The sequence below is a fragment of the Ranitomeya variabilis genome, chromosome 1 (assembly GCF_051348905.1).
Source record: "Ranitomeya variabilis isolate aRanVar5 chromosome 1, aRanVar5.hap1, whole genome shotgun sequence".
NCBI lineage: Eukaryota > Metazoa > Chordata > Amphibia > Anura > Dendrobatidae > Ranitomeya > Ranitomeya variabilis.
This window is the reverse complement of record NC_135232.1, coordinates 1,042,757,610-1,042,774,537: the sequence shown is the minus strand read 5'-3', so window position 1 is coordinate 1,042,774,537 and position 16,928 is coordinate 1,042,757,610. Positions and strand designations below refer to the sequence as shown.

At 43.3% G+C, this 16,928-nt stretch overlaps 1 protein-coding gene across 1 annotated transcript in view; it reads right to left on the bottom strand.

Moving 5' to 3' along the window:
• Positions 1–351: 351 nt before the first annotated feature.
• Positions 352–16,928, bottom strand: part of LOC143799997 (uncharacterized) — a 110,027-nt gene continuing 93,450 nt past the window's right edge. Inside the window, exons 5-9 of the mRNA XM_077281169.1 lie at positions 6,082–6,179; positions 2,535–2,564; positions 2,259–2,346; positions 1,454–1,515; positions 352–617 (exon numbers count right to left, since the gene is read on the bottom strand). Coding sequence (XP_077137284.1) covers positions 352–617; positions 1,454–1,515; positions 2,259–2,346; positions 2,535–2,541 — 423 coding nt within the window. The 5' untranslated portion in view covers positions 2,542–2,564; positions 6,082–6,179. The remainder of the gene's footprint in view (positions 618–1,453; positions 1,516–2,258; positions 2,347–2,534; positions 2,565–6,081; positions 6,180–16,928) is intronic.

The window sequence follows — 16,928 nt, the reverse complement described above, 5'->3', positions numbered from 1 at the left end:
ACTAGTAGTTGTGATTTACTGCCGAGCTCATGTGTTGTAACAATGTCACGTGAACTCCAGGAGACCTGGTGCGATATTGCTAGAGTAGTGCCAGCACCGGTGGTGAGCACAGGCTGATTTTATTTTGCATTGGAAAATATAATGATTAGAGAGGAGGCTGTCTGAGTATTGGACAACCCTTTAGTTTGATAGGTAGAGCAATGTGCACGTAAAAACAAGAAACACAGGAGAAGGTTTAATTACTTAATTCTTATGAAAAATATTTAGAATTGAGACTCCTCAGTGGTTGATACCTTTTAATGGCTAACTGAAAATATGGTAACAAATTCATTCCTATGATCACTGTTTATATCATTGGGATTGTGCTAATAATGTTTGTCTCACTTTTTCTCTTGCTCTTTTTCTGTTACTCTCTCTTTCTCTCTTAATCTCTCTCTTTCTCTCTCTCTCTTTCTCTTTTTCTTTCGCTGTCAAATTAAACTTTTCTGCATTGAAATATTGTAAGGGGGTAGGGAGTTGAAAATGTGGTTCATCAAAGTTCTGTGGCATTGCAACCAAATCTTGCCATCTACTGAGCAAGCTGAGTATGGAGGAACCAGAAGATGGAGGAAGTATTTCTGAGGGAGTGAAGTTGAAGAGAGCACAGGGTCAGATGGTAGCTGTGGCGTAGTTATCAAATATAAAAGGGTGGAGCGACAAGGCAGGAAGGCAGTTGTCACCAACCTTTGAGAGAGTAAGGATGTGTGAATGGTGGAACACAGAGGCAAAGCAACTGAGAACTGGCCGGGGACCAAGATCAGTGGGACATTGTGGGTCAAGCAAAGAAGTCCAGACTATAATGGTCAGGACCCGAAGCCCAGACTGTACTAATCAAGACGCGGAGCCTGACCACTACAAGTAAAGCACCTAAGGTCGAACTCTGATCATCGTACGGGGCCAGACGTGCCATAGCGACCAGGAGATGCAAGTGAACTGGGCAGTTACTGCCAGTGTAGTCGCACAGTAAATGGTATGGGATGGGGCGGTGCAGCAGAAGGGAACAGGGACAGTGAATGTGATGAGCCCATATAGAGTATTGAGTGACTGGCTATTAGAAACTTACGACCTAGTGGGAAATACCGGTGACCCTGTTAGCACCAGTATAACAAACAAAACTGCTTGAAGGACTTATTGCGGGCCTATCATTGTGTTAATTGCTGTTAGCTCCATTACTGCTATATTGTATAACTTGTTACACTGTATCTGATCAAATGACTGTTTTCATAATTAACACCTTCATTTCCGTGTTAGGGAAATAAATAAGTTAGTTGGTTAATCCCGCCTCCTCGCCATCTGCATGATGCATCCTAGTAACCTGTTCACAATATCTTTCTGCATTGTTCATTTGTTAGCTTTCTCATATTAAGAAAGGCCCCATCAGTAAATATCATTTATTTATTTCTGTTATCATTACCTGAGTCAGAGCGTAATGCTTCCATGACCTCAGCATCTCTCCTACATGCTTGCACTTTTACCCTTTAAATACAAGTACAATGAAAGATTTAACTTCATGATACCACAGAAAATTGCTGATAAAACAAGCTTGTGGAGAGCAATATGTATATATTTGTAAAATTTTTGTGTCCTTTAATGCCGCAAATATTTACAATTCATAGAAGTTTTTCAGACTGCGTATAAGGGTGCGTCCCCACGATCAGGAATAGCAATGTTTTGGAGGCAGTGTATTTTCACTGCATTCCCATTGCTGCACTTGTTTGTCAGTAGATGTGAATTCAACTCATGTAATGACACTCAATTGGTCGAAATCTGCAGCGGAGACTAGCGTCTCAGCTTCAGAAATTGACATGCTTCGGCTCATAAACCTGCACCGCGGGTGAGTTTACGCAGTGGTTAGTAGAAGCACCGTGGGCATGGGATTTCTATTTCTAGTGCTTCTAATGTAGAACGCTGCTATTCCTGATCATGGGCACGGAGCCTAATATCTAGAGCTCAAATTATTTTATGTTTTCTATTTTTGACCTGGACTCTTGTTCTCACTGATTATATCATACATTCCTGAATTACTTCTCAAAGTTTCCTCTAAGGGGAGCAGACATCACTGTCACACACGGGCAATGGACCAAAACGGGTCAAAACGGTATCTCTACCCCTAATATACAGTATTTACTACAGGCTGAAGATCACACATATGGAATAAATAGACGTGTCTGTAACCTTATAGTAAAGACTATTATACATAGATGGGATTGGTAACTTACCAGATAAAACGCACAATGCATACAATTATAGCTACAGCTATTACGGATATGAAAAAGGCCACTAGAATTATCCCTGTTTTATCAGTACCTGTGTGAAAAAATAATAGAAATACATTATAAACTATTTTTTTACACTGTAAAGAGTTATATTTCTAATCTAACCCCTATACAAAGCTACAAACCAAATAAGTGACCTCCAAAAAATAATCATTGATTCTGGGGCATTGACAATACATTGTGAATATACAAAACTATAATATGTCCCAAAATACAAACCTGACATCTCGCTATCAATTTTTCTTCACCCTAAAAACAGATAAGTCAGCTGATCATCTTTTCCCCTGCACAACATAGAGTCTAAGCTGAAAAAAGAAGACAAAATGGCTGCTCTCGCAGGGTAAAGCTGTTCAATTGAGACAATATGTGAGAATCCCTGAAATTGCAAGGTGTAAACGCTATGGTGAGGCACCCCCAGGTAGGAGCAAGAGAGAGGGAGACAAGCGGAAGTCGTGTAGAACCCTCTGATGTTGGTTCGCTCAACTTATCATGTTATGTATCGTACATATCACACTATAAGTTGTTTGATTATTTGGAGGCTGCAGAACCATCTAGGGTGTCAATTATCCAGTATCGAATACTAGAAGAGTATCGATGAAATACCCTCCTTCGCTCTCCCCCCAAAAAGTTCAGGTAGTCTTGATCCTGGGATATTGCGGTTTGTTATGCTTCTTCAGACAACGCGCCACAGGATTGTACCGGAAACTTCATTAGATAAATGTTCTATATCTACCGGGCACACATTGTGACATCACCGCTGTATAAGACCTATGTAATAAATGGTATACCCCTATTGAGATGACACATGGAAGGTCAATGCTGTTATTAGATTAAAATCTCTTATAACCACATATTGAATTATCATTGCCACGTGTAGTGGATATAACATAAAAATATATATACTGTAAATAAATAATAATAATAATAATCTTAATACACTGTGTTCCAAATTATTATGAAAATAATATTTCCTCATATTTTCTCTAAATTACCTATCTGAATTGCAGTCATTGTTATTTTCTAGTCATCTGCTATTCTAGTATAATTGCAATGTTTTGGAATAAACTGCCTATGAAAACAGTATCTTTTAAAAAAAAATAAACACTCAAAATGCATGTTCCAAATTATTATGCACAGCAGAGTTTTCAACCTTTTTTTTATTTTGAACAAAAAAATGGTCAATTGTGAAGTTATAAGCATTATCAGCTTATTACAAAATGAAGTCAAACAGTTTTCAAGTGAAAACTTTATTCTAGGTGATGTTATATTTGCACATAGGACCCCTTGTTCGAAAGAAGCTTCTGAACTCTCTCGTCCATTGAATTTGTCAGTTTTTGGATGGTTTCTGCTTCAATTGTTTTGCATGTGGACAGAATACCCTCCCAGAGCTGTTACTTAGATGTGAACTGCCTCCTGCCACCATAGACACTACTTTTGATGATGCTCCAGAGGTTCTCAATGGGGTTGAGGTCAGGGGAAGATGGTGGCCACACCATAAGTTTGTCCTCTTTTATGCCCATAGCAGCCAGAGATGCAGATGTGTTTTTTGCAGCATGAGACGGTGCATTATCATGCATGAAAATGATCTTGCTGCGGAAAGCACGGTTCTTCCTCTTGAACCATGGCAGGAAGTGTTGTTTTAGAAACTCCACATAGATTAAGGAGTTCATCTTTACCCCCTCAGGGATCATAAAGAGGCCGACAATCTCTTTCCCCATGATTCCAGCCCAAAACATTACTCCACTTCCTCCTTGTTGGCTCCTTAGCCGTGTTTTCATGGGGTGTCCATCAACCAGCCATCCTCCACTCCATCCATCTGGACCATCGAGCGTTGCACGGCACTCATCGGTGAACAAAACAGTTTGGAAGTCAGTCTTCATGTATCGTTTGGCCCACTGGAGCCGTTTCTGCTTGTGTGCAGTGGATAGAGGTGGTCGACAGGATGGCTTACGCACAGCTGCAAACCTCTGAAGGACCCTACACCTTGTTGTTCTGGGGACGTTGGAGGCACCAGCAGCTTCAAAAACTTGTCTGCTGCTATGACAAGGCATTTTTGCAGCTGCTCTTTTAACCTTACCTCCTCAATTTTTCCTTATCAGCACGCACACGTGTGTGCTGGGAATCAGCTACATACTTCTTGATTGTGTGATGATCACGATGAAGTGTCTTGGCAATGTTGATTGTAGTCATGCCTTGACCTAAATACTCCACAATTTGTTGCTTCTCAGCAGCCGACACATCCTTTTTCTTTCCAATTTTGGCAAAAAATGTAGGCTGCTTAATAATTTGGAACAGCCTTCTTAAGTAGTCTTGCCTTTATTTGGACACACCTGCCAAACTAATTTGCACAGGTATCTGCAATTGCTTTCAGTGATATAAAGAGCCCTGACACACATCACTATCAATGAGTTTAAATGACAAACAAAAAAATTCTAACCTTATCACTCCTAAACTCTTCGTGCATAATAATTTGGAACACAGTGTATATACTTACCTTGTAATGTCTTCACATCCTGTTCCGTCCAGATGTGTCCGGATCCCAGAATTCCAAATGATGGGTGTCTCAATATGGAAACTGCTGGTGGTACCAGCCTCTTGCGCGGTACCACCAGCGGAACACCATTGTACCACATACACACACGCACACACTGTATATGGCGTATGCACCACACACACACACACTGTATATGTCGTACGCACCACACACACAAACTCACACTGTATACGTCGTACGCACCACACATTCACACACACACTGTATATATCATATGCAGCCTCTTGCACGGTACCACCAGCGGAACACTGTTGCAAACACGCCGCCGCCAGGATCAGACGAATGATTCACTGATCGCCGCCATCTTTGTACAGGAGGAGCGCATGCACAGTTTTAATGCAACTACCGCTATCTTTCTGCACAAAGATGGCAGCTGTCTGATTTACTGCGCCTGTGCGTATTCCACACAGGGGCAGTGAATCAATAGGCTGATCCCGGCAGCAGATGCGCGACGTGTCTACAGGTAGAGGAAGCCGGTCACATTAAAGGAGTTTTCCCACGAACGAAAGTTCATTTTAAAAATTGTCTGTGTCTGACCGTGTACTGAGCACACCACATCTCCTTGGCAGGAGAGGAAGCAAAGGACAATACTGACATTACAGCAGGGGATCACAGAGGATTCATTTTGTCAGGTAAAATATTTCACTGACTGCATTTAAACAAAATTTTACCTCAAAAATGTATCCTCTGCAATTTCCTGCTGTAATGTCAGTATTACACAGGTCAAAGAAGAAATGACATGAGAGAAGACAGCTGTTGGGGGGAGAGAGAAAGCGCACAGGGGTAAGAGAGACAGAGCACAGGGGGGAGACAGCTCAAATGGGACAGCACATGAGGGGAAAACACAGCACAGGAAGGAAAGAGATAGCAAACCAGGGGGATAGCACATGGGGTAGACAGGTCAAAGAAAAGAGCACAGACGGGAGAAGTCAGCACATGGGGAAAGAGAGAGTGGATAGGTGGGTGAGCACATGGGGGGAGAGATTCTCAATGCAGCAAAGCCTGCCCCCATCGTGACATTACCGCCCTCCCGATGCAATAACACTGGGCCTTCTTCTAGTAATAATAATAATAATAACATTCAGATTTTAGCCTTTTGCTATACATTACAGTGTGTTTTCATTTTTTATAAGATTTGACCATGATAAAACCTCAAATGTAATAGATACTTTTACTAATTACTAGAGTTCACTAATTATCTACATAACATACCTGACATTTTTACTCTCCTTAACTTCAACCCATAAAAGGCTCAGTCAGCTGGCCAGTCTGTATCCTCCCCTGCACAGCATTGTGACATCGCTTGTAATCTATGCAACAAAGACAATTAACCCCTTCATGACCCAGCCTATTTTGACCTTAATGACCTGGCCGTTTTTTGCAATTCTGACCAGTGTCCCTTTATGAGGTAATAACTCAGGAACGCTTCAACGGATCCTAGCGGTTCTGAGATTGTTTTTTCGTGACATATTGGGCTTCACGTTAGTGGTAAATTTAGGTCGATAATTTTTGCATTTATTTGTGAAAAAAATGGGAATTTGGCTAAAATTTTGAAAATTTTGCAATTTTCAAATTTTGAATTTTTATTCTGTCAAACGAGAGAGTTATGTGACACAAAATAGTTATTAAATAATGTTACCCACATATCTACTTTACATCGGCACAATTTTGGAAACTAAATTTTTTTTTGTTAGGAAGTTATAAGGGTTAAAATTTGACCAGCGATTTCTCATTTTTACAGCGAAATTTACAAAACCATTTTTTTTGGGACCACCTCACATTTGAAGTCAGTTTGAGGGGTCTACATGGCTGAAAATACCTAAAAGTGACACCATTCTAAAAACTGCACCCCTCAAGGTGATCAAAACCACATTCAAGAAGTTGATTAACCCTTCAGGTGCTTCACAGCAGCAGAAGCAACATGGAAGGAAAAAATGAACATTTAACTTTTTAGTCACAAAAATGATCTTTTAGCAACAATTTTTTTATTTTCCCAAGCATAAAAAGAGAAACTGGGCCCCAAAAGTTATTGTACAATTTGTGCTGAGTAAGCCGATACCCCATATGTAGGGGGGGAACCACTGTTTGGGCGCAAGACAGGGCTCGGAAGGGAAAGTGCGCCATTTGACTTTTTCAATGAAAAATTGGCTCCAATCTTTAGCGGACACCATGTCGCATTTGGAGAGCCCCTGTGTGCCTAAACATTGGAGCTCCCCCACAAGTGACCCCATTTTGGAAACTAGACCCCCAAAGGAACTTATCTAGATGCATAGTGAGCACTTTTAACCCCCAAGTGCTTCACAAATTGATCCGTAAAAATAAAAAAGTATTTTTTTTTCACAAAAAAATTCTTTTAGCCTCAATTTGTTCATTTCCACATGGGCAACAGGATAAAATAGATCCTAAAATGTATTGGGCAATTTCTTCTGAGTACACCGATACCTCATATGTGGTCACAAACCACTGTTTGTGCACACGGCAAGGCTCGGAAGGGAAGGAGCGCCATTTGACTTTTGAATGAAAAATTAGCTCCAATCGTTAGCAGACACCATGTCGCGTTTGGAGAGCCCCTGTGTGCCTAAACATTGGAGCTCCCCCACACGTGACCCCATTTTGGAAACTAGACCCCCCCAAGAAACTTATCTAGATGCATAGTGAGCACTTTGAACCCCCAGGTGCTTCACAAATTGATCCGTAAAAATGAAAAAGTACTTTTTTTTCACAAAAAATTTCTTTTAGCCTCAATTTGTTTATTTCCACATGGGCAACAGGATAAAATGGATCCTAAAATTTATTGGGCAATTTCTCCTGAGTACACTGATACCTTACATGTGGGGGTAAACCACTGTTTGGGCACACGGCAGGGCTTGGAAGGGAAGGAGCGCCATTTGACTTTTTGAATGAAAAATTAGCTTCAATCGTTAGCGGACACCATGTCACGTTTGGAGAGACCCTGTGTGCCTAAACATTGGAGCTCCCCCACATGTGATCCCATTTTGGAAACTAGACCTCCCATGGAACTAATCTAGATGTGCGGTGATCACTTTAAACCCCCAAGTGCTTCACAGAAGTTTATAACGCAGAGCCGTGAAAATAAATATCATTTTTCTTTCCTCAAAAATGATGTTTTAGCAAGCAATTTTTTATTTTCGCAAGGGTAAAAGGAGAAATTGGACCCCAATAGTTGTTGCCCAGCTTGTCCCAAGTATGCTGGTACCCCATATGTGGGGGTAAACCACTGTTTGGGTACACGTCAGGGCTCGGAAGGGAAGTAGTGACGTTTTGAAATGCAGACTTTGATGGAATGGTCTGCGGGCGTCACATTGCATTTGCAGAGCCCCTGATGTGCCTAAACAGTAGAAGCCCCCCACAAGTGACCCCATTTTGGAAACTAGATCCCCCAAGGAACTTATCTAGATATGTGGTGAGTACTTTGAACCCCCAAGTGCTTCACAGAAGTTTACAACGCAGAGCTGTGGAAATAAAAAATCATTTTTCTTTCCTCAAAAATGATGTTTTAGCAGGCAATTTTTTATTTTCACAAGGGTAAAAGGAGAAATTGGACCCTAATAGTTGTTTCCCAGTTTGTCCCAAGTATGCTCGTACCCCATATGTGGGGATAAACCACTGTTTGGGCACACGTCGGGGCTCGGAAGGGAAGTAGTGACGTTTTGAAATGCAGACTTTGATGGAATGGTCTGCGGGCATCACGTTGCATTTGCAGAGCCCCTGATGTGCCTAAACAGTAGAAACCCCCCACAAGTGACCCTATTTTGGAAACTAGACCCCCAAAGGAACTTATCTAGATATGTGGTGAGCACTTTGAACCCTCAAGTGCTTCACAGAAGTTTACAACGCAGAACCGTGAAAATAGAAAATCATTTTTCTTTCCTCAAAAATGATGATTTAACATGCAATTTTTTTATTTTCACAAGGGTAACAGATGAAATTGGACCCCTATAGTTGTTGCCCAGTTTGTTCCGAGTATGCTGGTACTCCATATGTGGGGGTAAACCACTGTTTGGGCGCACGTCGGGGCTCGGAAGGGAGGGAGCACCATTTGACTTTTTGAACGCAAGATTGGCTCGAATCAATGGTGGCGCCATGTTGCGTTTGGAGACCCCTGATGTGCCTAAACAGTGGAAACCCCTCAATTCTAACTCCAACACTAACCCCAACACACCCCTAACCCTAATCCCAACTCTAGCCATAACCCTAACCACAACCCTAATCCCAACACACCCTTAACAACAACCCTTACCCCAACACACTCCTAACCCTAATCCCAACCCTAACTCTAACCCTAATCCCAACCCTAACCACAACCCTAACCCCAACACACCACTAACCATAACCCTAACCACAAGCCTAATCTTAACCCTATTTCCAACCCTAGCCCTAATTCCAACCCTAACTCTAATTCCAACCCTAACCCTAAGGCTATGTGCCCACGTTGCGGATTCATGTGAGATTTTTCCACACCATTTTTGAAAAATCCACAGGTAAAAGGCACTGGGTTTTACCTGCGGATTTACCATGGATTTCCAGTGGTTTTTGTGCGGATTTCACGTGCGGATTCCTATTGAGGAACAGGTGTAAAACGCTGCGGAATCCGACCAAAGAATTGACATGCTGCGGAAAATACAACGCAGTGTTTCCACACCATGGGCACAGCGGATTTGGTTTTCCATAGGTTTACATGGAGCTGTAAACCTGTTGGAAAACTGCTACAAATCCGCAGCGGCCAATCCGCTGCGGATCCGCAGCCAAATCCGCACCGTGTGCACATAGCCTAATTCTAAGGCTATGTGCACACGCTGCGGAAAATGCTGCGAATCCGCAGTGTTTCCGCAGCTGCGGGTCCGCAGCAGTTTCCCATGAAAAAACTGCGCGGAAACGCAGCGGTTTACATTCCGCAGCATGTCACTTCTTTCTGCGGATTCCGCAGGGGTTTTACAACTGCTCCAATAGAAAACCGCAGTTGTAAAACCACAGTGAAATCCGCAGAAAAACCGCAGAAAAACCATGTTGAATCCGCGATAAGTCCGCAGCGGTTTTGCACTGCGGATTTATCAAATCCGCTGTAGAAAAATCCGCAGAGGACCAGAATACGTGTGCATAGCCATACCCTAACCCTAACCCTAGCCCTAGACCTAACCCTAGCCCTAACCCTAACCCTAACCCTAGTTCTAACCCTAGTTCTAACCCTAGTGGAAAAAAAAATAAAAGCTAAATATTTTCTTTATTTTATTGTTGTCCCTACCTATGGGGGTGATAAAGGGGGGGGTTCATTTACTATTTTTTTTATTTTGATAACGCCGGCAGGCAGATTCGGCGGGCGCACTACGCATGCGCCCGCCATTTTGGAAGATGGCGGCACCCATGGAAGAGACGGACGGACACCGGGAAGCTTGGTAAGTATGAGGGGGTGGGGGGGAGCACGGGGGGTGGATCGGAGCACAGGGGGGTGGATCGGAGCACGGGGGAGAAAACAGGAGGACAGGGGAGTGGACAGGAGGACGGAGGGGAGCGGACCACAGAACGGAGGACTGGGGAGGAGATCGGTGGTGGTGGTGGGGGGGCAAATCAGGGTTTCCAGCCATGGCCGATGATATTGCAGTATTGGTCATGGCTGGATTGTAATATTTCACCACTTTTCATAGGTGAAATATTACAAATTGCTCTGATTGGCTGTTGCACTTTCAACAGCCAATCAGAGCGATCGTAGCCCTGGGCTAAAGTACCGCTCCCCCTGTCCCTGCAGATCGGGTGAAATTGGAGTTAACACTTTCACCCGATCTGCAGGGACGCGATCATTCTGTGACACAGCATATGCGTCACAGGTCGGATTGGCACCGACTTTCATGACGCATACGCTGTGTCACAGGTCGGGAAGGGGTTAATGGCTACCTCTGAATTATCAGGATCAATATATAGAGGAAAATTTTAATGTTTCTGGGGTAATATACAGTATAACATTTGTTTATACTGGTATCATAGACTCTATTTTTACAGCACATATGTAGGACCGGACAAATGTATTTAATTATTTAATACCTTAAAGGGGCTGTCTATTTTGTAAAAACTTTTAATAGCATATCATAATGTGACATCCTGTGCCACAACAAGTGACATAATCGTGGTTATAAGCACTCATAATCCTTCTTCCTACTTACCGTATTTTCCGGCGTATAAGACGACTGGGCATATAAGATGACCCCAACTTTTTTAGTTAAAATATAAATTCTTCTTAAAAGTTGGGGGTCTTCTTATACGCCGTGTGTCGGCTTATAGGGCGGGTGACCAATGTGCATATAGTAGGGTGGAGTGGTTCCGATGACAAAGAGAGGGGGCGTCTCACAGGGAAGGTGTAAGTGGAGTATCCCCCTATTACCTCATTGTGGCAGCGATGCTCTCTGTGCTGGGGGGCGGCGGCTCTTCTTTGTGCAGCGTGGGGTCTCTGTGCTGGGGGCGGCGGCGGCTCCTCTTTGTGCAGTGTGGAGGCTCTGTGCTGGGGAGCAGCGGTGGCCTCTGGGAAAATGACCGCTGGGGTTGGTGCATGCTCAGATTCAGATCTCGTCTCCCGAGATCTCGAGACAAGATCTGAATCTGAGCATGCACCGCCCCCAGGGCCATTTTCCCGGATGCCACCACATTGCAGCAATGGAGATGCCGGAGCCTCCGGGCTTAGAGGAAATGCCGGCGGAACCCCGACGCTGCACAAAGATACGCCGCAACCCCCCAGCGCAGAGCCCCCACACTGCACAAAGAGGAGCCGCTGCCGCTGCCCCCCCCCAGCACAGAGAGCATTGCTGCCACAATGAGGTAAAAGGGGGATACTCCACTTGCTCCTTCCCTGTGAGACGCCCCCTCTCTTCGTCATCGGGACCACTCCCCCCCACCCACCATATAGAAAACTTAAAAGGAATGGTGCAATGAAGTCCAAGATATAATAACCAATATCTTTATTAAATATATAAATATATAGCAATACAAGGAATACAGAGATAGTAGTGGGTTAAAAACTACAAACACAATGTAAAGAAACACATGGAGACAGACTAAGCGCCCCACAGCACTAGCCAGGTACAGTATACTGGGAGCTTAAGACACAAAGTGAACTACGCAAACTCCATGGTAATAACCGTATATTGTAGTAAAACAGGAGCCCGCAGATAAAGGTAACAAGATAGTTAATATCGCTAATGTAAGTGAATAGCAGCCCAGATAAATACCATACCAGCAGATGATATGGGGAGCGTGTCCACTCCAGACCCACCCTGACGCGCATTTCGGAGATGTCCTTCCTCCCACCCTATAAGATGACACCCGGCGTATAAGACGACCCCCGACTTTTAAGAAGATTTTCAGGGGTTAAAAGGTCATCTTATACGCCGGAAAATACGGTACTTCCTGTTTAACATGGGCATCAGATGGGTCCAGCACAAACATGGAGATCCTAAATACTGTGGACATGTGGGCCAGTGACATACCTTAACACGTTTTGACGTAATAGTAAGATTTACTATAAAATAGTAACACCCTTAAGGGATTGTCTCTCAATCAACATAATGTGGTGCGCAGAAGTTTGTAAATGAGAGGATGTAAGGCTGTGTGCCCACATTGCGTTTTTTATGTGCTTCTGCCCCGTTTTTTGCTGCAGTAGAGATGCATAAAAACTCTTAAAAACCACATTCCCATGCAATCTACAGATCGCTTGAAAAATGCTAGCATTCTGCAAGCAAATTATGCTTGCAAAGCGCTAGTGTTTAGCAGGAATATGCATGCCAATTATGCATGCGATATACCCGCGGCAGGAAATTACCGTGGCAATTCTGCAACGTGTGCACTTAGCCTTAGAAACAACAATACTAAAGTTTTAACTCAGGGAAAGTTCAGAAATCAATATTTTGTGGAATAACCATGATTTTTAATCACAGCTTTCATGCATCTTGGCATGCTTTCCACCAGTTTTTCACACTGCTTCTGGTGCAAAAATGTAAGCAGTTCTTCTTTGTTTGATGGGCTGTGACTTTCCATCATCTTCTTGATTACTTTCCAGAGGTTTTCAATGGGGTTCAGGTCTGGAGTTTGGGCTGCCCTTGACAGGGTTTTGAAGTAGTGGTCTCTTAATTTTTACCAGAGCTGTATATGTAATATATAAAGCTAAATAAGTAAAAGCTACACTGCATCTGTATAATTGGCTTCATTTGAGTTTTGGGAATGACATGATCTCTTTAAATCCTATAACCCTACAAGCGTAACAATTTATAGATTGCAGCCTCTGTTGCCCTTCAATTGAATCTAGAAACATTGAAAATGATGAAATGTAGATATGTATTAATACCTTGCTGTAAGACACAGATCTGCGCCATAACTTTACCAACCGTGTATGTTTAAATTTAGCAAGACACATTTCATCCAAAGACTGTTTCGACAGATTGACTTCAAGCAATGATCTTGAAAACACAGAGGAATTGATGCTGAAAGTATATTGGAAAATTGTATACCTCGATAATACAAGGAAAATTGTATTTTGGCTCAAACCACAGCTCTCCTTTAACTCTTTTTCTGTTAATATGAAATATTTACTTAATACATTTGTGAATTAACTGTTTTTTCTCTAGTCATAAGTTACTACGCTTTTTTTTAAATTAAGTTCTGTTCTGGATTTACAGCTCTCTAGATAAAAACTTTTGACAGGGGCCGAAGAACACTCCTGTTATAGGCCCATATAAACGATCACCGAACAAACAAGTAAACCCTGATTCCTTAAGTGATTGGACTGTTTATGATGGCATACAAATAATCAAATTGCCTCATTTAAACTGCTAAAGAACATTTACCAATTATCAGCCCATAAAAGGGTCTTAACAGTGAAAAACAGATAATGTCTTAGATACTGCTAGCCCAGTTTAGCATAAAGGTATATCCAATTGTATATCCCTCTGCATGTAAAAACTGATCACTTGGGGACTAACATCAGACTGCTAGTGGTCCTGCTATTGGGACCCATATGAATGACTAGAACAAGGATCCAGATCCCCCCATTCAGTTCCACTGGCATTAAATAGAGCTTCATAGTTGAACATAGACCAGGATCTTGACCCCTATTCTATAGATGAGTGGCCCCTCAGCAATCAGACATTTGTGACCTAGCCTGTGTACAGGTGACAAATATCTTCCATGGTAACCCCTTTAGTGCTCTGCTAATCATACAAAATGCACACTCTCAGTGTTCCCCTTTATTTAATGCTCTAGATAGTGACAGTATGTGACCTCAAAGATGTGATTTGCATAGCTGTGGTCACATGACGACAATAAAATGCTGACAGAAGCAATAAAAGCTGCTAGTCAGCACATGACGAAGGCTATGCAAATTGCAAATCACATGACAACTACTTTAGCTCATGATAAAGGAAAATCCCAACAGTGTGCTTATTCTACACCATAGGTATTCAGCAATCTGCAGCCACATAGAGTCACAAACTGTTAGTCAAACTAAAACTTCTTTGACTGAAGAAAGGATCCTTTGTTAGACAGTAAGAAAACAATTGTTGTGAATGATATAATGGAGTAATAGTAATAGACAGAATAATATGCATGTAAATTCAAGATACACAGGGGACGTTTTATTACTATGATCACTTTTTGTATTAGCAGAATTGTTCTCCATTCTTCATTATTTCCAATGTAAATAGAGTGATACATGGCTTTGCTTTGACTAATGCTATTATTGGTCTGTATCAGGTAGAATTCACAGACAGTATGAAATCATATGCTATGTGTGAAGAATATTGGAGATATCATTTCATCTCAATAATTTGATTCCTATTTGGTATTGGATTTTAAAAACCCCTTCCTTTGTACAGCGGTAACAGGACACCTAACTCAGCAGGTGGTCAAGCCTCAAAATGCTGTGAGTGACACATCTCACACCTTGAGACAGCTAAGCTAAGGACAAAAGGTTTGTTTGCAAAATGGTGTCCATGCAGTGTTACTGCTTTGTTCAGACAGCTAGAATTTCATAAGGATAATATGTGCAGTGCCCCAGAGTCCTGGTCGTTGCAGTAATGTCGCTCTGCTGCTAAGGGGGGTGATGTTACGTCTGATTGCACTAAAGGAGTTCACCTGATCAGGTAACACTCACACTAGACTTCACACTCCGGCCACCAGGGGGAGTGGTTCTATCTAGTAGGCCACTCCTCACGCTCTGGTAAAACTGGGGGTTGGACAGGAAGTTAGAGAAAAAGCAGCCCGGGAGAGTTCGGGAGAGGACCTGTAAGGGGTGGGATCCTGACAGTGGCCTAGCGAAAAGGACAGATCGTTACAGAGCCGTGCTTGAATGATATAGCGGCAGGCTTCTTAGAAAGGACACAAAGCGAGGTTTATTGTGGAGAAGTGAGAAGCGAGATCACAGCACAATGGAGAATTGAACCAGTAGGAGTCGTGCCTTAAGATCGTGGCAACATCCTACTGAGGCGCATAGCCGGTGGCCAGAGCACCGAGGAAGTAACAGGCTCTACGCATTACTTCGAACTACGGCAGGACAGTTAACTTCAGGTTGGTTGTCTCACCCTTTTACACCTAACGAAGACACCGGAGGCAATTGTGGGAGAGGGGCATCTCTAGAGTCCCTATAAAATAACTCCAGGCCTACCCCGTCATACGGGTGCGTCCTAGCCATATCATCTGGGGGACGGAGAGAGAAAGAACATCAGAAACAGACACAACAGTTGTGAGGACTATCCCGTGGTGCTCAGCAGGGAAGGACTACAACACACAGGCGCTAGTAGGTAGGCACTGATTTCCACCTGCAAAGGGAACTCTGGATGTGCCTTCGGACCGGCCGGTCTCAGCCAGCCCTGTTAGCAGGGTCCTCGTTATTCATCGCGCCTTGCACCACGCACCATCATCACCCCTTTTATTGGACGCCCCTTAGCAGGGTCACGGACCGGGTCTAGCCACCGTGACAACCCCAGGACCGAGACAGAGAGGCCCGGTACCGAGTACCCCGCGGCCCTGAGTCTGGGGGTGCTCCATATGGACTTATCATACTCTCTAGTCACTCACCAATTACATTTTCGAGATCTCTGGAAGAAGCCAAATGTCTTCCAGTGTCTCGATCCGCTCTTGCATCCCAGGGTGGGAAGTTACATAGATTATCTAGTAGGAGCCAGGTATCAAATCTGTGTTTGGTCTCAATGTGTATGAGGGGCCCGGTCGGATCCAATGGTGCCAAAACCTTCTCCATGGACCATCCATTAAGGAGTTATGGTCCACTGTAGGTTTTAGATTTTAGCTGCTAGAGGTAAGGTGAGGAGACTTAGATTCAGCGCAGGAGGGGAGGGACACAAAGGGGTTATATGCTCATGTAAACTATGGCCTATTGCTTTTTCTCTGGGGAGGAACTGATGACACACTGTGTGGGGAGAATGAACAGAGGGGACCACTATCCTCCCTTAAGGCAACCCCTCCCCCACGAGTCAGGCTTTTCATCTGACTGGTAATTGACTCTTATATTCTGCATACTTTGTCCTACCACTAATATATTTGCATATCTGACCATTGTATATGTCTAATCATTGTGTCTATAGTGTTTTATCTAGTATGCCCTTAAGGCGATGAAATATACAACTTAACCGTGGGTCCCTTTTTTATCTCGATCCACAAATCCACACGTCCATGATCTCGATTTAACTTTCCATGCTACGGGGCTGGTTTCTGACCCGATATAATGCTGTTTCACTGCTATTTTTTTTTTTTTTTTTCAGCAGTGGTGTGCCGCTATCCTCTCACTTTTTCCTGTTTGGCGGTGCTAGTGAAAAGTGCTTTTCAGCCTATCGGGGTTGTGAGCGAGTGTGGTGCCACCTCAGTGACTGCATGGGCCACATTCTCTCACTCCCCATGCCTTCCTGGGCCTGTGTGGACAAGCAATGTATTGATAAAACTGTGCCAAGCCGATCCTACGTGTCCCCAGGGGGTGCGAAAGATCACGTATGTGCAAGTGAGGAGAGCGCACCACTTGATCACTTAGATAGAATAGTGATCTCTCTGGT